The sequence below is a fragment of the Cibotium barometz genome, chromosome 28 (assembly GCF_041138505.1).
Source record: "Cibotium barometz isolate CiBa-2024 chromosome 28, ASM4113850v1, whole genome shotgun sequence".
Classification (NCBI taxonomy): domain Eukaryota; kingdom Viridiplantae; phylum Streptophyta; class Polypodiopsida; order Cyatheales; family Cibotiaceae; genus Cibotium; species Cibotium barometz.
This window is the reverse complement of record NC_141073.1, coordinates 29,143,048-29,167,709: the sequence shown is the minus strand read 5'-3', so window position 1 is coordinate 29,167,709 and position 24,662 is coordinate 29,143,048. Positions and strand designations below refer to the sequence as shown.

Below are 24,662 nucleotides of genomic sequence, written 5' to 3'. Positions count from 1 at the left end.
ATCAATGTTGCCTGGCAAGAAAAACAGTTACCGCACTCTTGGAAGCATGGCATAGTCAAACTTGTGCCCAAAAAACATCTGTGTGACCATATGTCAGATTGGAGGCCTATTACTTCGATGCCTGTAGTTTACAAACTCATTACTAAAATGATTGTGCATAGGCTTCACAGGATACTGGATGCGGGACTTCATCCTCATCAATATGGGTTTGTGCCGCGAAGACAAATCCATGACAATATATCCAATGCCTTGACTGCAATTGAATATGCTAAGTATTCGCATCAAGATGTGCTTATATTGCAGGTGGATATTGCTAAGGCATTTGACACTGTTCAATGGAATTTTATCTCTCAAATCATGACCAAGTTGGGCTTTGGTCCCAAGATGGCAAATGCAGTTTACTGGCTTTATTCTGGCTTTACTTCTCAGTGCATTCGATCAGTTAGACAGGGTTGTCCTCTTAGTGCTCTCTTATATGCCATTGCGACCCATCCCCTTTTAATGTATCTTGATCATCTTACAAACACAGGACAGATGACTGGCCCTGGAGCTGCATCTTTTTTGGCACAAGCATATGCTGATGATTCATTCTTTATGCCACAGAATTCTTCCCGGGAAGTTCAAATGCTTATGACCACTCTTTCATTGTATGGCTTGGCAGCGGGATTGCATGTCAATTTTGACAAATCTAAATTACTTCCCCTGAAACAATGTGACTGGCATTCTATTCTTTGGCCGGGTCAGGTGGTGCATTCCAAAGATGTAGTCACGCATTTGGGATATCCCATAGGATGGCATATCACCAGGAAGCAGCAGCTAAAATGGATCTTCCAAAGACTTCAACATAAACTAGAATACTGGAAGATTTCTACTTGGCCTCTTCATGTCGGGCGGCTCAGAATAGTACAGTCCAGTGTAATGTCATATGTCCACTTCTATTTGCCTTTGCTGCATTGGTCCTCCGGGGATATTTCAGCCTTTATGTCTCAAGCTATGGAGATGTTATGGAGGACAAAAACTGTTGTGAAAGCATTGAGACTGATGAAGATGGAAATGGTGTGCTCTCTTAGGATGCATGGTGGACTTAATGTCCTCAATATAAGATATCATGTACTTGCAAGGAAGGCGACTATGCTGCATACTTTTTTTCACCAACAACAGCCATGGACTTGTATGCTAGCATCCATGTGTGTCAACATGAGGACTTGTGCTTATGGTCATTGGATTACTGATCATTGGGAGGTAGTCATTGGGAGATTTGTAGGGAAGATACCTGGCTGTCCTTTCTCTACTGCTCTGATAATTGACTGGAAACAAGTACTTTCTAAGGTCAAATGGGCTCCTGATAATTGCTCGGGGACAAACTCAATGAGGAAAGAAAGTATTCATTGGAGTGCCATCTTTGACATTCCACTCGCTTTACAGGAACCTGTTCGGGCATACAATCTCATGAAATTGGGAATTAGATACATACATGATGTGGTAGATGATCAGGGCTATGTCTTATCTTTTCCTCAGGCCACTACTTCCTATGCATTGGGAATGCATCATAGGTCTATATGGAAGAAAATTGCTGATTTATTACATCCTTTTCTACCTATTCCTCCTGTGGCTGACACAGACAGGCTTACGGATTGGCAATTGCAACCCTATGCTACATGCACTCATCCTGTTCCTCTTCCCGCCTTAACCTCCATCAAAGCTTACAGGCTTCTTCAGCCTGCTCCATGGATTCAGCAACATGCTAATTCTCTGTGGCATATAAGGAAGCCCCTCTCATGGTGGCGGAAGAATCTCGGGATGTTATGGAAGTGTAAAATGCCATTGAAACAAAGACTTTTTCTTTGGAGATGTATGACAGGCACATTGTCAGTGGGGGTCACACTTGCTAAACGTCGCATTGCACCATCCACATGTTTAAGATGTCAGGCTCCTTCAGAGACTGTTCTTCATTTGCTTTGACACTACCCGTGTTCTAGAATCCTCCTCGGGAGAATTTCAGATTATCTTCGGCTCCGTTTCCCGAGTCACAGATTTGGGAAACATTTCTGGCGCTTTGGCAGATTTATGAGGTCTTTGTCTCAATACTCACTATTTCTCTCTTGGGTGAGATATTGGGCTCTTTGGACAATCTGAAGTGAGCATAATTTGGCATACTTGGGTCGGCAGATTCACAAGTCATATGAATCTTTCCGAGCCTCATTGCGGCAATCCTTATATGATGCTTGCCATGAGGGAGATATGGATGCTTCTTGCATAGAGCTTTTCTTTTTATGTTTCTGATCTTTGGGATACTCTCCATTTCGGAGACCTCCCATCATGTAAATTTATGAGCATATAAATATACTGCACTGGATATTACCAAAAAAAAAAAAGTATGTGTGTGTGTGTGTGTGTGTGTGTGTGTGTGTGTGTGTGTGTATCTACACACATACACACACACACACACACACATGCACGCACACACACACACATATATATATGTGTATGTATATATATATGTGTGTGTATATGTGCGTGAGTGTGTACACACACACACACACACACACACACACACACACACATATATATAGCATATGCGTGAGCAACCAAATGCCGGTCATCATGGAGACGAAGCCCATGTAACATGCCAGCCTCAGTAAGCTTATCCATATATGTCAAGAAGGGATGAGTAGCAATAGCATAGAGCAAGGCACTGAGAGGACAACCTTGTCGAACAAATCTACCCAAAACCCATAGAGAGGAATAAGCCTTTTCCCAAATTGCATATAGCAGTGCTATCTCAATACAGCCAATAAATTATGTTTTGCATTTTTGACCCAAGCCTAACTTCTCCACGACTTCTACAATGTAATCCCATTGGACTGTATCAAAAGCCTTAGCAATATCAACCTACAATAAGATCACATCCTGCATAGTATATTTTGCATACTCTATGCCAATATAGACATTAGCAATGTTATCTGTTATTCGTCTAGGAGACACAAAACCGTATTGTGTTGGATGGAGACCCCTATTCAAGATCTTTTTGAGGCGACTAGTGATCAATTTATAAATCACTAGCATCAATTCAAACAGTGCCAATCAAAAAGTTTTTGGCACCAGTCTTATCAGTCCCAACTTACAAGCAAAAGGCACGACGCCCGAATTTCAATCCTCAAAGATCATAAGCAAAAGTGATTCTTCAAGCATAGGCCAAAACTACAAAAAGAAATGAACACACACACACACACACACACACACTTCTTTTTTGTAAAAAGCTATATTCTATTGCTTCATTGTACAAAAAAAGAAGTCCTCAAAAATGAGGCAAACTTCTTAAAGACTAAAAGAGAAGTCACACAAGTTAAAAGCATTGAAAGAACAAAGCCAACTGGCCATCATTGATCTGGATCTAATCCAGATGGATGCCGTTAAAAAAAGACCGACGCAAGGATTTGTGAAAATAGTGATAGCGTGCAATCATTACAAAATTAAAAACCAACTGATTTCTTGCATGCCATATTGTCTACAAAGTCCAATATCTAGTCCATATTAGAAAGGGTTGTGCATGATCCAATCTAGAAGGCCACCTACCGAATAGCCAAAAAAAATGTAGATAAGGAATACCTTAGAAAACTGAGTTGAAGAGAATGTGAAATTTACAAAAGGAAACTTTTGGTCTACGGACAAGACCAAAGAAGATGCATCGATGTTTCCTTTATGCAATGACAAGAAGGGCATTTCGCAGCAGCTATGTGTCTTTTTTCAAGAAATTCTCCAACTGGGAGCACTCCCAACAAGCATCGCCATAAAAACAATCCAGATTTGAGTGGCAATTTAGTTTTGTTTCCACCAACGGGTTTATCTTAGTGAGGAGCCAAATCTTATTAACTCGATCAACAAACCAAGGTGCAAGAATAATCAACCTGTAGATCAAAGTAACCGAAACCTGAGGGAAAGAGAAACTAGGATAACGTCTAGGATCTGCCCTATGGAAAATCCAATCCTTTGTCCTTTCACCCTCTAGAACAACTGTAAGAGTAAAAGGCTGCGATTGTTGCTGTAACATGTGCCATAAAGGTCTGTAGTGTATACCATGCTGCCAACAGTTTGAGCTTGAGGAATGGACATAATATTTCCTTCAGCATTAACAATATCTTGGCAAACCTGAATGCCTTTTGTAGAAAGAAAGTAAGCTCACCGAGGGTAATGGAGAACCAAAGGAGCGAAAAATGCACGGCTCCAAAAGATACTTTCTCATCTCAAAGTATTGCAAGTCTCAAGTAAACCCAACCAATGAATATATTGCAAAACAAGCTTCCAGTCTGCAAGGAGATGAGAGACATAGGACATCCAGAAATCTTACCCTCCACATAGCCAAATAAAGTTCCCAGTGAGTTAGCTTCCATTTACCAAATGCATCTGTGTTCACATTAAAACAGAAAGCTGCAATCATAAGCATCCAAGGTGGCGGTTGCACGAGAAAAGTCGGAAGCAGAGAGACTTTGCGTGCCAAAACATCATAATGGATATTCATTCAAAATGTTATGCCCTCCATGCATTTTCGGCGAGCATATGAACTCATACTTAAGGAGACGCAAGGCTATCTTGTAATGAGAATTTTGCTAAAAGATTCCGTTTTTGTCATAAGCATCCAAGGTGGCGGTTGCACGAGAAAAGTCGGAAGCAGAGAGACTTTGCGTGCCAAAACATCATAATGGATATTCATTAAAAATGTTATGCCCTCCATGCATTTTCAGCGAGCATATGAACTCATACTTAAGGAGACGCAAGGCTATCTTGTAATGAGAATTTTGCTAAAAGATTCCGTTTTTGTCATAAAACAAGAGATTTGGTTTTTAGACCATGCCAAAAGAGGAAGAAAAAAGTGAATGTAAGCCATCAAAATCAATTGAAGTCCCACCCATAAAATGCTATGCCAATCCATCTCCTTCAATGGCAGTAATTTTGATTTTCTGAAATTTATGAAAAAGAGCTCAAGAGCTTGCATAAGTACTTTAAGATCATTTAGTGTATTCTTAAGGAAGAAAAAAGAGTCATCAGCATAAGCTTGAGCAACCAAAGCACGCCCATTTGGTAACTCCAACCCATGTAACTGCCCAGTATTAGTGAGTTTATCCTTATAGAGTAGCAAAGGATGAGAGGCGATTGCTAACATTTGACAATTTTTGCCCAAATCCTAGCTTTGTCATGACTGCAAAGCCTACACTATATCTTTTGCATGTTCTATCCCTACATAGACATTACAGATAAAATCAGTGATCTCTCGTCTGGGAACAAAGCCATACTATGCAAGATGGAGGCCTCTAAAATGTATTGCTTTTGCCGTGTTGAATGCAAACTTTTGAAGAAAGCTTGGGAGGAATAGCCCTTGTCCAACAGTGGCTTTTGTCGTGTCAAATTTGCCATTTTTGTAGCTTTCATTGATCATTTTTATCCAATTCATGCCAAGCATAATTCATATGCATTTCTTCATGGGATGATAATAAACGAATATGGCTAAGCTCTTCAAGAACTTGCAGTTGATTGTTTAGCCCCGTGATTCGTTGCCTTTCTTCCTCTAAGTACCATTTTCCATAATCATTTATTACCCCTTGTATGCACATTGCAAAATGATGCCATGAGATATCTATGTCCACAATAGCACACACCATGGGAGCATCCAAAAATAGACCCAAACATAAGGGAGCATGAACAAAGAGTCCCAAGGAATAGTCAACCCGCATACGGCATGCTTGAGGATCGGCATGATCAGCATTTAAAATATACCAACAATCCAAACGAGCACGATAATCAATAAAAGTTTGTGATAGAACGTAAACCCTTTTACATTCGGTTAAGTTAAATAACACATATCTAATACTAACACGTGTCACACACACACATGTATGTATGTATGTATGTGTGTGTGTGCGTGTGTGTAGAAGTATTAATATGTGTATACTTCTATACATATATATTATACTTCTCCACATATGTATGTATGTATTATATGTATATATATAATACTTCTACACAATATATATATAATCTGTAGATAGATAGATCAATAGATATATTCACAGCTTGCAAAAGAAATAGACAAACCTAAAAGAAACTCCATTGGTAGCAGCAAAACCCGTATCTGTACAAGGCCCACGGGCACAAAAGTCATCGACGAAAGTAGAATCAAGAGAACATAACAGACTGGTAACAGGAAAAGATGTACATTCTACCATTCACATTGAGTCAAAAAGAGAGTATTTAAGAAAGCAGGATAGTAATGCATTTAGACACAATCATTAAAAAAAATAGGCACAAAACTCAACAGCTGTTTTACATGCTGGCTTGTGACAAAACTGCATCTTAAGGTAATCCAACAAAATATAAACAGTTTTTATTAATTTACTTTTTCACACTCTGATCTTCAAAAGGGGTTTTACAGAACAGTTTCAGCATATGCACAGTACAGGGTTTTGATGAGTTTTAGTGTAACAAGCAAGGAGGTGTTTTTCAGAGCCTTATGGATATGCAAGAAACTTTTGAAAGGAGTTTCAGACACTTCAAAAAAGGATCCTCTCATAAAGTGGAGAGAGTTTTTAAACTATGAAATGTTCCATATACTGCGGAGCATGCATAACATTTTGTTTGGAATGGACGAGTTGTATACACCTTTTAAGAGAATGCATTCTTCCCAATGCATCCCAAGAGTATTCAGAAAATTGTGTGGTGTCACATGCGGGGAAGCTCTGTGTCTACTTTCAGCCCCAAGTAACTGAATAGGAACCTTGATGCAAGTCACCAACAAAGAGAGAGAAATGAAATGAAATGATATATTAACATCTCTAAGAGGCCATAATGGCCTATGAGACCAAAACTCAGAGTACATCTGAAGTTGATGTCTCATTAAAGAGAACAACCAAATGAAACTGAAAAGTACAATAAACTGACTGTCCTACAATTATAGGAACTGTAAGTAAGACTCCTAGTAATACTGAGTAGCAAATACTAGAAAATGTATATCAAGTAGATCCATGTATGCTAATCAGTTGAAGTGTTGCCCTCTCCTCAGATCAAATCTCCGCCATGGAGCTGTCTAGAATGGAGAGGTCGTAGAAGCGAGGTAGGCGCCTCCGATGCCGAGCAATAATGAGCGTGGCTGACGAGCATGACATAAGACGACTGCTCTATCAGTGGTGACTCCCTGGGAGCATGGCTGGTGTCCTGACGGCCCAATGGAGGAGGTATCAGGAGAGGTGTGTGGGCTGGGCTGCTGGTGCTGAAGAAATCTGTCAGGATCCTCTGTCTAGGTATGTCATGGCTCGGTCTGGTGTCTGCCAAGAGGGTTTCTCTATGTCTCCTGAGCTCAAGTAGAAACAATCCCAAGCATCTCCGATCCTCAAACTCCATGACCTTGCGTAACGGCCCAAAACCCTCTCGGAAGAGGCAATGATATCTCCCTCGGATCTCATAATAGATTGTAGTGACATCAGCAAATGTAGTGCTCCTCTGTCTCTGCCTCTTGGTAGCATAGCTGACAAATGTAGTCATCCGAGATCTGATGCACATATCGCCCTTTCTCAATCCGCAGCTAGTGTGATGAGTCCCGGATCTGTCCAATGGCACAACGTATTCCATGTGATAGGTGTACATCCATGTACGTCGGGCGGGTGATAAAATCATATGGTGAGAGGTGCAAAAAATGGCTCTTGTAATGAGCCATTTTCGTGCCTAAGGGCTCAAGGGGACTAGTCCATGTCCTCTTTGTGTCCACTCTGATGATATCCATCCTAATCACGCGGTTCTGTTCTGAGCGGGTGACATCCAAAAATGGACAATGCAGGCTGTACTGGAAGGGTGCGAGTGCCTCTTTTCGCAAACCATGTAGGTCAAACCATGACCTCATCTGCGCATACCAGCAAAGAGTATCTCCATCCTCTGCCAATTGTATGGATGAGGTCAATGCCAATCGGGAGTACCTCTGCTGAGGGAGCTCCCATAGCCGCTGTAAAAAGATAACTACCTGGAATAGGGCCTCGGTCACTACTGGTGCGGCACCCAGCTCAACCCGAACAATCTCATGTGGTAATGATAATTTGCTCCGAATCATGCGGGCAATCATCATAATCAGTGGTCTCTCCATTTGCCTCCATCCCTCATCCGTCCCTCTCTGAGATCTGTGATGTATGCTAGGCCCCCATATTGGAGCTCCGTAAGGAGGGTGGGTCGGTGTGACAAGTGTATCAAATAGCCACAATTTGCAAGACTCCTAAAACTGTATGTGTGCATACTGCCTCTCAAGTGCCCCCAAGGCTGCAGACCCTCGAGCTGATCTAGCTGATGTTCTCTCCTTCTCAAGGAGAAACACGGTCCTGTGAAAGTAACTCCCAAGTAGACATATAACCTCACGTACTCAATCGGCTCCCCTCAGAAAGTGAACTGAGGCTCTAATCTCGTCACCCATGCGTGTGTGGTGTTAAACACCATAACCTTGGTTTTCCCAAGGTTCACTGTAAGATCTCTATATGCACAGAATGCCTGTAATGCATCCAAATGTCTCTGTAATCCCTCCGGAGAGTCTAAGATTAGAACAATATCATCAGCATATAGCAAGATGGGTATCAACACCCCTGCCACGCATGCCCCTAGGCCTCCCAATCTGTCTACATAATCGGAGACCACATCCATGTACAGTCCAAAGAGGGTGGGTGATAGCGTGGGCATCCCTGCTTCACCCCTATCCTGTTGGTCACCATATTGGATTGTCTGCCTAGAGCTCAGACTCGACCTGTCACAGACTCATACAAAGCATATATCCTCCAGTGCATATCCTTAGGTACCTCAATGTCCTGCAATCTGTGCATAAGCCTCGCATGTGGTACGGTATCGAAGGCTTTGCGTAAGTTCACAAAGCAGCAGTATATCCTTCTCTTATGTGCCCTACCCTCTTCAATAAGTGCCCGAAGTGTAAGTATGTGATCCAAGGTAGTAAATCCTCTCCTGAAGCCGCCTTGTCCCTATGCTCGGTGGCCATCCCTCTCTGCCCAGCAGCTCAGCTCCGCCTCCAATATAGAGCCATATAGTTTGGCCAAGTAATGACCAATCATGATCGCCCTGTAGTTGCCTGGTACCATGGGGTCCCCGCTCCTAGAGAGTGGTACAACGGTATGCTCTGTCCAGCTTGCCAGGAAACCCTCACAAATTGCACGATTAAACACATGAACAATCAACAGAGCCAAAGTACCCGTGCGTATGAGAAGTGCTCTCCAACTAGACCATCATGATCCTGTGCCTTTCCATTCTGTAACCTCTCTATCGCATCTAGCACCATCCGCATAGTAAAAAAGGTGATACTAGCCGGTCTAGTTCCCAGAGCAGGGGGGGTGGGGGGATGTCCTGGTGCATCATATAGCTCTCTAGCATAAGCATGCCATGCGTCAGGTGCAGTAATCAGAGTACCAGGCTGTCTCTCCTAAAACATCTTCCATGCCCTCTTGTTGTCCTTCCCCAAGAAGAGTTGGTAGATCTCCTCCTCTAACTTAGCCAGCTAGGCTCGTTTCTTCCTCCGCACAAGGTGCCGAAAGATCATCCTGTCATGTCTATGTGTGTGAGTCCCAATGGCAATTTCACGCTGTCGCTGTGCCCATGTCTCACGACACTCATCATCATACCAACTATTCTGTGGGACATTGCTATATATATATATATATATATAGGGGGGGGAGGGGGGGGGCGGGGAGGGAGGGGTTTGTGGGTGGGTTGGAGGGATCATAGTGCAAGGAAACACATTTGAGACAGATGCATGTAGTACACCAGCCAATCCTCTCGTAATCTCGTCCAAAGGGCTATGCGGGAATCCAATGGTTTAGCCAGTATGAACCTATTCCCAAATGGCGGCAGGACACTTTTACTATCTGTAAGGGTTTTCCTAAGCCCGTCATGATTTGTGGGGATAGGAGCATTCTCGGCATCCCTTTGATTTCTCATCTCCAAGCATCTCTGATCCTCAAACTCCATGACCCTATGTAACGGCCCAAAACCCTCTTGGAAGAGGCAATGATATCTCTCTTGGATCTCATAATAGATTGTACATCGGCAAATGTAGTGCTCCTCTGACTCTGCCTCCTGGTAGCATAGTTGACAAATGCGGTCATCCGAGATCTGATGCACATATCGCCCTGTCTCAATCCGCAGCTGGTGTGATGAGGTCCGGATCTATCCAATGGCACAACGTATCCCATGTGATAGGTGTACATCCATGTACTTGGGCGGGTGATAAAACCATCTGGTGAGAGGTGCAAAAAATGGTTCTTGTAATGAGCCATTTTCGTGCCTAAGGGCTCAAGGGGACTAATAACCCTAAACACTAGTCCATTGAATGCACAACCAAGCCCTAGTGCCATGTACTTCTATTACAAGATCTCTCTGTCCAATCCTCATGTAAGATTGAATGGAGATTGTGTTTTTGCACATAACTAGTAGATACTCACGTCTACTTTAGGGCAACCATAAAACTTCCCATCAACTTCTGTGTATGTCCCATGTCCTTTAGTAGTCTGAAGACAGCATACAACTAACACACTTTCACCCCACCAAATTGGGATGAACCCAAGGTCCACACAATCCCTCTAACAAAGATCCTGAAGGACAGTGGCTATAACATATTCCACCTCTAACATGTCCATAGATTACTCACTGTCAAACAAGTGGAAATCCACACGGCTCCCAAGTCCTAGAATCAGAATACCCACGTGGAACCGAGTCCACCTTAGAGTATCAAACAGTCCAACCGTCAACTGGTCCAGATATTTAGTCCAAGACCGAGAAACGTAACTCTCATCTCTCTTATGTACAATTCCGATGCATCAATTCTATTTGGCCACCATCACGAGAGAGTGTGTGAGGAATCAACCTACAGGTAGCATGCACTGATAAGATTTCTGATTTCTTCTCTGTTTCCCGGTCTTGCGCCCAGGTCTGCATACGCTGCCTGTACTGCTGCCTGACCTGCACATGCTGCCCACGCTGCTGCCTGACCTGCTCGTGCTATTCTGGCCACCCTGTAGACAGGGTATTTTGCCCTCATACAGTGCCCCTGGGCTGACCGCATATGGGCGCCAATCTGTACCATACCCAGCTCATGTGATGGTGTCGTACCCACGCATGCTGGCTGCACACGCCTGCAGGGTATGCAAACCTCCACCAGCCGCCTGTACAGTCAGAAAAATCCGGCCAGCAAAAAGCATACAGCCGCCGCCTCCTCTCGCGCCAAGCGCCTACACACAGGCTTTGTGCCAAAATTGAGCACACCAAGTGGAAGTCACGAAATATGATCGTTCCTAAAAAGAAAAAAAAGCTTAATGTGTTAACCTCAAAACCCTCCTTACAACATCCCAAATAGGCCCATGCCTTGCCCTAATACTCAGCCACCTTCTCTTCCCCCTTTTGCCGAATAAAGAACTCTCTGCAGAGACCCTAAATCAGCCCTAAACTCTGCATAAACCACAACACAGAGTTGGTGATTCGGCATCTACAGAAATTGTCCAAAATCCAACAATAGGAGACAAGATAGCCACAGTTTCCATTGCAAAAAGCACACTATTCAGTAGGCACAAGGTAGGGTTTACCGCAACAAATGACCTGCTGTCCAGCCTGTATGAGGTTTGCTTTTTCACCTTCTCTAAGTTTCTTGTGCATCTGCATGAAAGATTTCTCCCTTTCTTGCTTACCCGCACATCCATGCAAAGAAACCATGGCTTTCTTTCCAAAACAGCCTGCATGAGGGGTACTATCTTGTACATCCTTCATGACTCAGGTTCTAGAACTTGTCGAATCCAGGCTCTGATACCAATGTAAGGTCTCAATAAACCATGCGCAAGCATTGTCTAACCTAGAACCAAAACCCTAACGAGGTTTCATAGACCCAACATCGTCGTATGCATCGCCACATGACCGCGATGGATTGTGGCTAGCAACTCACCACCCAACCGTAGAGAACCACGACGGAGTGACAACGGCATGAGAGTGTGGTTTAAGTAGCTTCCACCACTAGGAGGTTGAGCTTTCTGGCTAAGGAGTAAGTACCCTTGCATTCTACCGACGTTAACCTCTCTCTCTCTCTCTCTCTCTCTCTCTCTCTCTCTCTCTCTCTCTAATACACCACACTTCTATAATCCTCCTTGATGACAATGCAAAGACAACTTACCAGCTCTCTCAAGAAACAATGATAAAGGCTTAAAGCCCTCAAATCTCATAATGAGTTACAATATTCAATGTCACTAACACTGTTTTATAGTCACTTTAAGCAAGCTCCCTCCTTGTTACATCTCACAAGGCCTCCTGCTCAAGCTCAACCTTAGGGACTTCTTCGCAACAAGTGGAAAACCAACCCTCCATTCACATACAAACATGGTTAGAGAAACATCGTCTCTAACCTCATGCATATGCATCTCTTCCTTTGTTGGTGATTCAATACTTTGTGTTGATCTTCTTTCCCCCGAACATAGTTCATTCTGACCACAGCAAATTTGCACAAAAACTGCATGATATACCTTTGACTAGCAAGTCACAATCCTTTTTTGTAACATTTGGTTGTCGTTGGATGCCGATCCTTCCAAGAAATATGGGAAGCCTTCAAGCCAAAACTCAACTTTTGAACCATTCTTTAACATCACCAAATTATACCATTGTAAACTTAAGCACATCACCTAAAACCTTAGAGATCATGTTAAAGTCATAGAACACCATGTTGGAATCCCACCATGAACACTAGAAATCAAGCAACCGTCCGAGGATGCTCCATACACATATCAAGAATCAAGCCACATCATCCGTGCATAGACCGTTCTCAACTATCTATCCAACAGAAACCAAGGTTTTTGTAATATTAGGAACATAAAGTATATCCACCAGGTACTTTATTTCGCCGTTCTATACAGACAATAACACTTTACCAATATGCGCAATGGGATGTACATATCATCAAATGTTTCCACATACCTTAGTTTTTCTATTTCTTGCATATCTCTAAACCACTCACCATAACTGATCATGTGGTTAGAGGCGTCAGAATTCACATACCAAATATCCTGACACATTTCTTATCATTGAACTGAACATATGCTTCATCACAAACAATTGCTCACTTCTGTCCATTACCTTCTTTACTTGTTGATGCATAGTTACCTTCCTGCAATCTTCCACTTTTGCTATCATTTTACTTTTTATAAAAGTCCTTTGCAATGTTCCTTGGTTTTCCACAGTAATAGCACTCCATGCTCTTTATATTTTGATTTCTTTGCCGACCAGACTTCTTCCACCTATTTGTACATTCGAATCTTGTTATTACTACCATGATTTTTGTTTCCACAATGAGGAAATTGATACTATGCCCATGTCACGTATGCCAATGTGTATAAGCGATTCGTAGATGTGTGCCGCACCTCCAAGAGCTTTGCACAGTTTCCCCTTCCAAAGGAAAAAAATGATCCCCTATAATATGCTTTTTCTTGCTTTCTGGTAAATACTTCCCTACTTTTGTAAAATCAGAAAACGAAAAACAATAATATGCAAAATAGAGCGGCTGTTGCAAAGTCTCCTCTTGGCCCGCCCAAGCCTCCAGATTACCCACAGAATTCAGATATCACAGTCTGCAGAAAACGTGTGGGAAAGGGTCCAAAGAAGCGCACAGTTTGGTCCACCAAGAGCCGCCGAAGGACAAGCCCAACAACCACCAAGTGCCCAAGGCACCCATGAGAGTAAACACCAAAATCCATTTATCAGCACCAACTTGGATCAAACCTGTGACCTCTAGATCAAAGCCCAAAGCCATAACCACTCAACCACATGCTTTTCGATGCCTATGGCCAATGCAAACAACTAAACTAAGTGCAGCATGTCTCCCTCTGGCTTATCCACACCAACCGGCCAACGCCGTAGCCTTGCATAAGTGTTGTCCACAACCACTGCAATCACACCACCCTGCAATGTTTGCGCTCTGATTGTCTAAGTAGCCAAGAATCACAGCAAAAGCTTGGAGATAAGTGATTACAAAGTCAGAACTCTGTCTTATTGCTTCAATGGAATCAGATGGATTACAAGAGTGGCCATAAAGGTCTTGTATTCCTTAAGCTAAAGCTAAAATTAACTTTTCTAAAAATCTTACTTTTAAAGAAACGCTCATCTTGCTTTTGCTAGAAAAGAAGAGAAAAAAAAAATCAATTGTACTCTTCTAGAAAATTTGAAACCAAAATTTGCCCCTTGCACGTGCTATAAAGACGGGCATCCTTCACTATCAAGAATATGTGTATAGGAGGGAGAGAGAAGGGAGGGTTGTCTATGTGTGAGTGTGTGTACACACACACACATATATATATATACATAAAGATATGTGTGTACACACACGCATACACATACGCACACATATACAGCATGTAGCTCTTGTGAACAGAGCACATGTATCACATTGATTCACTCACAAACAAAGGCACAAAGAAAACTGACACCCTGAGTTACACTGCAGCAAAATAACTTAAATAGAACATGCTAAATTTAGTGCTAAAAATCCAAAAAACACACACGCAAGCGTGTGCACACACACAAATCTTCTTTGAGGGTAGCAACCTTTTGGAAAATGCCCAAAATTGTCGAGTCTAAACCAGAGAAATGTTTCTTGTGTCCATGATGACCTTCAAACGCTGCAGTAACCAACCCAGATGAATGTACTTCAGAAAATGAAACCTCGTCCATAGTACTTTTGCGCAAGTTTTGCTGACAGAGGAACCAGTTCAAGACAGCCTCACATAAAGACTTTTCACTGCAAAGTAGTCATTTCAAAGGTTTATACAATTGTTAAAACTATGGGTAAGTTAAAACTATAAGTTAAAAACCACACAATACTAAAGAGCAGACTACACCTTTATCAGAGCTGGGTGGCTCTTACGATACGAGCTCCTATGGACAACTATGAGGGTATGGTTTGATAACATGGATTCCATTCATGCACTTCAAAAGCTTAAGTACGGTGTTGATGCCTTGAGACACAAATTGCAAAAGAGAGTGCTAAGGCATGTATATGAGTTCCAATGTTATAAGCATGCACTAGCATATGTGTTGAAGAAGGAAAGGAAAAGGGCGAAGAAGACGATTTCACACAAGTACAGCATTGTCAAGGACATACATAGGCATGTTGCTCAAAGTGAGCATTCCAATGATGTGGTGATAGTGCAAATGATGTGATCAAGGAAAAACCAAGGTAAGTACACTAGTTGATGTGGGTCAAGCTGTTTCTCTTCTTTATGATGTGGTGCATTTGGGTAAAAGACCATTCTCATGGTTGACTTCAAGGAGAAAGTTCAAATTCTCTCAAATCATTTTGGAAAGGCCGTCTTCTTGATGAATACAATGGATGCAATCAAGAGGAGATTCTTGAGGATGATGTGTTTGGTAGGCTTGTTGGCATATTTGAGGAAGAAGAGACTTGCAAGATTGATCAATCTGCATACCCTCTCCTCTCGGGGGATCCATGCTGCTCTGCCAGTCTCGATCTCCAATCGATGTGATGAGACCCTAAGCTGACCAATAGCTACTCGGGAGCCATGTGGTAAAAAGCCCTGCATGTATCTAGGCCTCTCTATAAATCCATCATCAGTGATACTCATGAAGTGATCTCTGTAGTATAGCATCTTCAGTGGAAGAGGCTGTGTAGGCGATACCCATGTCTCTCATGTATAGAGCTGCCATAGGTCCTGTCTCAATACTCTGTTCCTCTCACTATGAGAGACACAGATATGTGGTGCATCCCTGTCATACTGGAATGGTGGTAGATGATCCAAGTCTAGGCCATGCTCTGAGAACCAATGTGTGACCTGTGCATACCATGATCCTCTGTCTCCTACCTCAGCCAGCTATCTAGATACCTCAAAAGCTCTGTATGACAATCTGTCCTATGGCATCTCTCTGAATCTGTCTAGCAAGCATATAGTCTCGAATATGGCCCCTACCATCATAGGAGGCGCAGCAAACTCTGCTCAGATAATGTCATGAGGTACTGACAGTTTGCTGCGTATCATGCATGCCATCATGAGGGCCTGTGGTCTCTCTATCTGTGTCCACCAATGGATAGCAAGGCCTGGCGCCCATACTACTGCTCCATACATCAATGCCGGTGTGACTAATGTGTCAAATAGCCACCCCTTCGTCCGGGACTCCTGAAAATGCACCTGGTGGCATTGTCTCTCTAGCATAGCCAATGCTGCATATCCCCGTGTCAATCTAGCTCTGGCTGCTGAACCCATGGTGAAGCGCGTGGCAGCTCAAGAGAAGGTAACCCCTAGGTACATGTATGATAACACCACCTCCACCTGGCGTCCTGCGAGAGTAAATGTCAGCTGACTCCTGCCCTGTCTCAATGTATAAAAGACCATAACCTTGGTTTTCCCAAGGTTCACAGTAAGACCCCTCTGTGTGCATATCATATATGCTGGTATGCCAAGAGACTGCAGGTGCTGAAAGAGCCTCTCTCGTGGTACTGTGTCAAATGCCTTGCGGAAATCCACAAAGCAGCAATAGAGCTTTCTCTTCCTCACTCTGGCCTGATCAATCTACATCTCAAAGTGAATACATGGTCAGTGGTAGAGAAAGCTCTCCTGAAGCCTGCCTGCCCCGATGAGCGTAAACCTGCTCGCTCAGCATATAAGCTAAGCTCTTGCTCCAACACTCCACCATAGAGTTTGGCCAACACGTGGCCAACCATAACCGTCCTGTAGTTGCTCGGATCGAGCATATCCCCTGTTTTTGTGGATCGGCACAATGGTGTGCATCGTCCACTCCGCAAGCAAACCCTCTGATAGTGCCCTGTTAAACAGGTGTGCAAGAAATGGAGCCAAAGAATCTACTGCATATATGAGATGCTCACCCTGTAGGCCCATATGGTCGGCGGCCCGTCCATGCTATAGGCGGCAGATAGCTTTCTTTACCATCGAGTGGGTAAAGAAGCTAGCTGTGGTAGGTCGAGACTCCTGCGGGGCTGAGGTATAGGTGGCTGCTGTGGGGCGTGATATAGGCCCTCTGCATATGTGTGCCATGTCTGTGGGTCTGCAATGGGTGTCAGTGTCCGGGACTCTCTGAAGTGCCGCCATGAGACAGGGCTATCTCTACTCATGAAGAAATGGAAGATCTCTAGCTCCTGTATCTCTGCGAAGGCCCGCCTTTTGCGGCGAGTCTCCTCATCTCTCTCCTCGACTCCTGCTCTGTGATGGCTCCCAAGGCTCTCTGTATGCGGAGCCGTGAGTATAGGGCTCTGCACTCGTCATCATACCATCTGTTCTCGGGCATAGTCCTAGATCTCGCAGGCTCTCCTGAGTGGACACGAAGGGGGAAGCTCTGTAATGCAGCCGTGTGTAGGAGTGATGCCAGCTGGGCTGTAATGGTATCCATAGGTGCCAGGGGATCCATGAGTAGGAGCCCATCCTCTACTCTGCCAGTGTATATGTCTGCCATGTCATGTGTGAAGTAGATGGTAGTGTGTGGCGTCGGTATGTGGGGGGCTGGTGATACTGGTGATCCGGCTAGTGAAAATGCCAAGTATGTCTGATGTGCCCCAATAGGACGAGGTGGGATGGAGAATGAGGTGACAAGCTGTGATGCCTCCAAAGACCCCATAATGTAGTCTACCACCGTGCCTCCGGTCCGTGTATGACCCCCATGTGGGAAGCATGTCAGCCCTCCTGATCCCGGCCACTGTAGCATCCCATTATAAATAACGAGACGATGCCTGGCAATAGCCAAAAAGCAAAGAGGAGTTCTCTCCAGTCCATGCTTCTCTGCAGTCCAGCTCTTGCCACCACCTGCAAACTGCCCGACTCTTCTGTTGCTGCCCGACCAGTCCCCGCCAATTGCCTAGAGAGAGAAAGCGATGTGCAGTGTAGACCTGCACTTCCTGCAGCAGCCGACTTTAGCCAAAGAGAGAGAGCTCCCACGTGCAGCCGACTTCAGCCAAAAGAAGCCCCCCCTCCAAAAATATTGTGGGCTCCCCTAACAAGCCACGATTCACTTTTAAAAAGAGGTATTCTTTTAGTTAAAAGGTTTTTAAAACCTTTGTCCCCTCAAAGCATTTATCCCCCTCCACATGGGGTGATAAAAGAACCTTTAATAAGTGTCCCCAAGTGTGAACATATAACCATTGTCCTACACACTTGTGTCCTGCACACTTTCCACCATGCTCACACCTACACTGCACAAATTCACAGGGCCATGACATAGCCCCTCTTGAAAAATGGCAAGCGTCTTGATTGCATTATGGTGATACAGCAAGACATCCAAAGCGGAACCACACTGATATCAGCCATGTGATTCAAGTAAAAGTGAAAAGTACAATATGGCAATCTCTCTGAGCCATGTATATGTAACAACATTCACTGCAAGCCAATGGTATAGTAATAGTCCAAGTTGTATACCACTGTGAACTATACATAGCCACAATATATCATATAAGTCCCATAAGCAAATGTACTGTCAGTTGTGTCAGTACCTTCGGGTGAGACAAAAGCTGCACCAACCGACCTCTAGATGACATCTGAGCCTGTCTGTATCAAGGGAGCCGAGGTGCTACCCCCCTCTTGAGCATCAGGCAATGCTCCAAACCTATGCTCTGCTGAACCTAAATGAGCCGTAGCAAGAGTCGGCTCCAACTCAAAGGCATCAAGATAAAGCTGCAAAACCTGTGGTGAATCTGCTAAGTCACCATCCTCCATGCACTTCGCATCCATCGGTGAATAGTTCTTGAACTTCACAGGATAGCGACGAAAACTTTACCTCGTACCTTTCTTTCCGTATGTGCAAGTATTTGCTCAGGAATAAGAACCTCATCAAGTTCCTCCACTTCCGACTGAGCCTCATTTGATACATCCTCACACACATCCCCACGGAAAGGTCTAAGTAGCCTCACATGAAATGCATTGTGAATCCTCCAGTGATCTGGTAGCTTCAAACCATAGGCCACCTCACCGATCTTTTCCAATACCTGAAAGATCCATAGTAGCGCATGCTCAGCTTAGGGAATAAGCGCTCTTTACCCTTCATCTTTTTGAGCCTAGCTTTCTCAAATCGCAAAAGAACCCAATCACCCAATGCAAACTCTAATGCACGCCTGCGATGATCTGCTGCCTTCTTTTGCTTTTGTTGAGTTTTTTGGAGTGCCAACTTAACTCTCCTATAAGCTTCATCCATGTTCTCCACATACGGGTCAACCTGAAAGATTTTATCCTTTGTATGCAAAATGATGGGTGGTACCTTCTTCCCTCCTTCCACAATCTCAAAAGGCGCCTTACCCGTCGAGGTATGGATGGTGTTGTTATAAGCGAACTCCACCAAAGAAAGATACTTTTCCCATTCTTGCTTGTGCTCTGACACATAGCACTTGAGAAGATCTAACACTATGGAATTAGCCTCTTCCGACTGCCCATCTGTCTGTGGATGAAACGATGATGAAAACTTGAGAGTTGTACCCATGTTGTCAAACAACCCTCTCCAAAATAAACTCATCATCCGTGGATCACGCTCACTAATGATAGACGAAGGCATGCCATGATACTTGAAGACGTTCGCCATGAACAACTTCACCATGTGATCAACTTTGAACTTCTTACGCACGGGAATGAAATGAGCCTGCTTACTGAACCACAAAAACAGTGCGGCCTCATCCCGTCTGGTGTGCTAAGATAACTTGAGGGGAGGAGTAGACACTGGTCGCAGACTACCATAGCCCATCATGATCCTGTGCCTTTCCATTCTGTAACCTGTCTATCGCATCTAGCACCATCCACATAGTAAAAAAGGTGGTGCTAGCCGGTCTAGCTCCCAGTGGAGGGGGGGTGGGGGGCTGTCCTGGTGCATCATTAACATCTTCAAAAGGCCAAAGTGAGAGAGAGAGAGAGAGAGAGAGAGAGAGAGAGAGAGAGAGAGAGAAATGAAATGAAATTTTATATTAACGTCTTCAAAAGGCCAAAGTGACCTATGAGACCAAAGTTACAACCATGTGACATCTGATACACTGTCTGGAAAAGAAAAGAGAGAGAGAGAGAGAGAGAGAGAGAGAGAGAGAGAGAGAGAGCGAGAGAGATGAAATGAAATGAAATGATATATTAACGTCCTCAAAAGGCCAAAATGACCTATGAGACCAAAAAGGTTACAACAATTGGTGGATCTGATATAATGTCTGTGTAAGAAAAGCTAAAACAACTAAACAACTAATTGAAACTGTAACAACAACTATGGGGAAAAGTAAGGTACTAGGAGCTCCTAATGGATAACATCTGGGAAGGAAAACTCCAGCAACAAAGGTAAGCATCATATACATCACTATCCAAAGATGTCTCTCATCGGTCGATGGCGGATATCCTCAATGTTCTCCATGGTGAGTACTCTGACTAGACGTCTCCCATGCCGTGCTAGTATGGTCCTGATCCTTTGTTGTAGTCTCCGCCGGTGTCGAGATGGGCCTCTCATCTTGGGGCGCCTGGACCGCCCCAGCTCTATAGCCCGATCAATCAGTGTACCTCTGGTGCGGCTATACTCTGGGGCTAGCTGCAATGCCTGCTGGCCTGACAACTCAATCTTTGGTCGAAAGAAGTCTGTAATCTACCTTTGTAGGTGTCTCTCCCTCTCTGATCCCCTCCCTCTCAAGAGACCCTCTCTATGTCTACGCAGCTCCAGCAAGTATAATCCGAGGCATCTCTGATCCTGGTATCTCATGACTCTGGAAAGTGGTCCTAAACCCTCTCTGAACAGGCAGTGAAAACGGCCTCGTATCTCAAAGACATGTGCTTTCTTTACTGCTGAGATGGTAACTAAAACAACAACTATAAGGAAATGTAAGGTACTAGGAGCTCCTAATGGATAACATTTGGGAAGGAAAACTCCAGCAACAAAGGTAAGCATCATATCCATCACTATCCAAAGATGTCTCTCATCGGTCGATGGCGGATATCCTCAATGTCCTCCATGGTGAGTACTCTGACTGGATGTCTCCCATGCCGTGCTAGTATGGTCCTGATCCTCTGTTGTAGTCTCCGTCAGTGTTGGGATGGGCCTCTCATCTTGGGGCGCCTGGACCGCCCCAGCTCTATAGCCCAATCAACCAGTGTACCTCTGGTGCGGCTTTACTCTGGGGCTAGCTGCAATGCCTGCTGGCCTGACTGCTCAATCTCTGGTCGAAAGAAGTCTATAATCTGCCTCTGTAGGTGCTCTTCCTCTCTGATCCCCTCCCTCTCAAGAGACCCTCTCTATCTATCTCTACGCAGCTCCAGCAAGTATAATCCGAGGCATCTCTGATCCTGGTATCTCATGACTCTAGAAAGTGGTCCAAAACCCTCTCTGAACAGGCAGTGAAAACGGCCTCGTATCTCATAATATACTGGACAGTGACATATGTAATGTAACTCTGTCTCTGGCTCCATCTGGCACAGCTGACAGATCCTGGCCTCAGCTGGTACTCCTCTGAATCTGCCAGTCTCAATCTCTAGCTGGTGTGAGGATGTGTGCATCTGACCAATAGCACACCATACCCCATGAGAAAGATGAGTATCCATGTAGCTGGGTCTAATCACAAACCCATCCTCCGTGAGCTGGAGAAGATGATCTCTATAGAAAGCCATCTTCGTACCAAGCTCATGTGTCAGCTGTATCCATGTCCTCCTAGTGTCCAGCTGAGTCAAGTCCTGCCTAATAAGTCTGGTAATCTCTGCCCGTGTGAGAGAGAGGGAGGGTGCATCCAGGGAGTACTGAAATGGAGGTAGCCTGTCCATACGAAAGCCATGCAGTTGGAACCAAGCTGTCATCTGTGCATACCAACATGATCCGTCTCCCTGTGATGCCAACTGTCGTGAAGACTCCACGGCTAAGCGAGCATATCTGTCTCTAGGGAGAGCCCAAGTGCTATGTATAAAGGAGACTGATCAAGTGAGTGCCTCTACTACCAATGGGGGGGCAGCCATCTCTGCACAGATAATATCATGTGGTACGGAGGCCTTGGTCCTAATCATCCGGAAAATCATAGAAACCAAGGGCCTCTCCATACATCTCCATCCATCAGTGCTACTAGCTCGACTGTGGTGATCCACTGAGGGTCCCAATATCTCCACTCCATACAGCATGGCTGAAGTGACCAAAGTGTCAAAGAGCCAGAGCTTTGTTCAAGGTTCCTGAAACTGAACCTGCGAACACATCCTCTCTAGTCTCCCCAATGCTGCATAAGCTCTGGTCAATCTGGTCTCCGCTGCTCTCCTCCAGGAAAATAGTGGGCCACTAAAAACCATACCAAGGTAAGTATATGCATCTGTATACTCCACTCTCTCCTGACCATATGTAAAGGTGGGTACTGACCTCCTAACCCATTGTGCTATGGTGTTAAACACCATCACCTTGGTTTTACCAAGGTTAACAGACAATCCATTGTCCTGTGCAAACGTGTGCAATGCATCCAAATGACGCTGCATCCCCTCTGGAGAATCTGAGATCAGCACAATATCATCAGCATACGATAACAACGGAATCCATGTCCCTGCTAGCTGTGCTCCTCTCTCACCCTCCAGCTCTACATAGTCCGAAACCTCATCCACATACATCCCAAATAAGGTGGGAGAAAGGGGGCAGCCCTGTTTCACCCCAATAGTGGAGTGAACCATCTCAGATATACCCTGAGTAGTACGTACCTGCCCCACAACTGTCCTGTATAAAGCCATGATTCCCCAAATCAGCTCTGTGGGCACTCCCATCTCCTGTAGTCTGCGCATCAGTCTAGCTCTCGGTACTATGTCAAAAGCTTTGCGGAAATCCATAAAGCAACAATAAATCCTCCTGCCATATAATCTGCCCTCCTCAATAATAGCTCTGAGTGTCAAGATATGGTCAAGAGTGGAGAAACCTCTCCTGAACCCTGCCTGCCCTGATGCACGTATGCCCTCTCTCTCTGCCCATCTACTCAACTCCTGCTCAAGAATAGATGCATATAATCTAGCCAATGTTATATTAACGTCTTCAAAAGGCCAAAGTGACCTATGAGACCAAAGTTACAACCATGTGACATCTGATACACTGTCTGAAAAAGAACAGAAGGAACTGAAGGTAAGTATCTACAAAAGACCCGAAGGGTCTATAAGACCATGAATAGTACAATGATACCCTGATGGTACATGTGGCTATGGTGAGGACGTGTCGTCATTTGAGAATCTCATGGATCTGTCTCTGTGTGGTGGAGATCCTTGGTGCTCTGGATTGGGGGTGCTTGGCACGTAGGATGGAGTAGGCCTGCCCACTTAGGACTCCCCGGATCATGGACTTCCCGGATCAAGATCATAGGACTTCCTCATGCCGGCTCAGCTTCACCACTCTTAGTGCCATGTTGCGGCACCCCATGCCGGATATCTTAGGATGATATACGCTTCGTACATGGATCAAACCTAGTGTCTCAGCTTTAGCATTTTAGCTGTCATTGTCTTTCATTTTAGTACCCATGATGATGTATTCCATGGACATGATGTAATCCTTTTGGTCTCATAGGTAATTTTGGCCTTTTCTAGATGGTAATTACTAATAAAACTTTATTTCTTTCTCTCAAGAAAAGTGGATAGTGTGTATCACAATGGCCAAGCCTTGGGACTGTCATAGAGTACATAGGCGGATAAGAACAACATGCAATCCCTAAGGCATGCAGGGTTTCAACAGGCCCACAACACCATTCATTATTTGTTATCCCTCTATGTGCTAATGAAAGAAATTCTGTAGGTTTCAAGGCGGCCTTGAAAATGGTCCAGTGGGACAATCTGTGGAGCAGGATAGTAGACCTCAGAGTTCCACATTAATTAATGCTTTTGCCACTCCAAAAATACACAAAAGATTCAAGTGCAATGCATAGGAATTAGAATCTTGCAGATGCTCAATTATAAAGCAAGGGCATGCACATGGTTTGAAATATGTACTCAGCTTCGAAGCTATGGTACACTCAGCAGGAAGCTAGTTAATGTCCTCAGAAACACTCTATAGAGAATGCCAAGAAACTATTTGGAAACACTTTAGTGCACATTGTGGGCTGATGGTCAGTTTGCAAAAGATCAAAAATCATGCTGGTCAGGACTTTGTGAAGGCCTATCCCAATTGTGTTATATCAAGGCCTGCCAGTAGAAGTGCCACCTTCAAATATCATGGCGTAAATTTTGATGCACCTGAAAAATGGCAACAATTTGGCCTAAGGATCAAAGTAGTGTACATATTATTGTCGTGACATTCTCATTGTCCATTGTGGAGGGCCTCACCCATTTACAAGTTATGCCAATTCATTCACTCGTTAGTCCACCTACCCACCTCCCAACGCCACTGCAACTGCTTTGGCCGGTAATACTCCACAGAGATCCAGGCATCGACGAAAGAGAGCGAGAAGGCGCTTCTCCTGCAGCACCTAAGGTGAAGGTCACACGCGATTCAAAAGGGGTTCTTTCAAAACGTTGAGTGGCTGCCTTCTCCAAATGTTGCAGAGTGTCGCTTCTATCATCTCTCCTCCTCCTCCTTAGTGTTAAGGACGCTAGCAAGGATAACAAGGAGGGAGGCGCCCTTCCGTCCCTTCTTCAGTCGCCCAACCGCGTACACCTTGCTGCGTTGCAGTGCCGAACAGCACTCCGTTTGCTTTC

General features: G+C 44.4%; 1 protein-coding gene across 21 annotated transcripts in view; it reads right to left on the bottom strand.

The window, feature by feature from the left end:
• The window catches only part of LOC147622718 (BTB/POZ domain-containing protein FBL11-like), a 188,453-nt gene that overhangs the window by 130,592 nt on the left and 33,199 nt on the right, over positions 1 to 24,662 (bottom strand). For 17 of the 21 annotated variants that reach the window (XR_015269489.1, XR_015269491.1, XR_015269487.1 and 14 more), the window contains exons 7-8: positions 14,605 to 14,797; positions 6,091 to 6,127 (exon numbers count right to left, since the gene is read on the bottom strand). The exons of 1 other annotated variant lie outside the window; for it this stretch is intronic. Coding sequence is in view for 13 of the 20 variants with exons in the window: in XM_086822333.1 (XP_086678459.1) it covers positions 6,091 to 6,127; positions 14,605 to 14,797 (230 nt within the window). In the remaining 7 variants the exon portion in view is untranslated. The remainder of the gene's footprint in view (positions 1 to 6,090; positions 6,128 to 14,604; positions 14,798 to 24,662) is intronic. 3 more of the 21 variants (XM_086822335.1, XM_086822340.1, XM_086822341.1) reach the window with 2 other exon arrangements.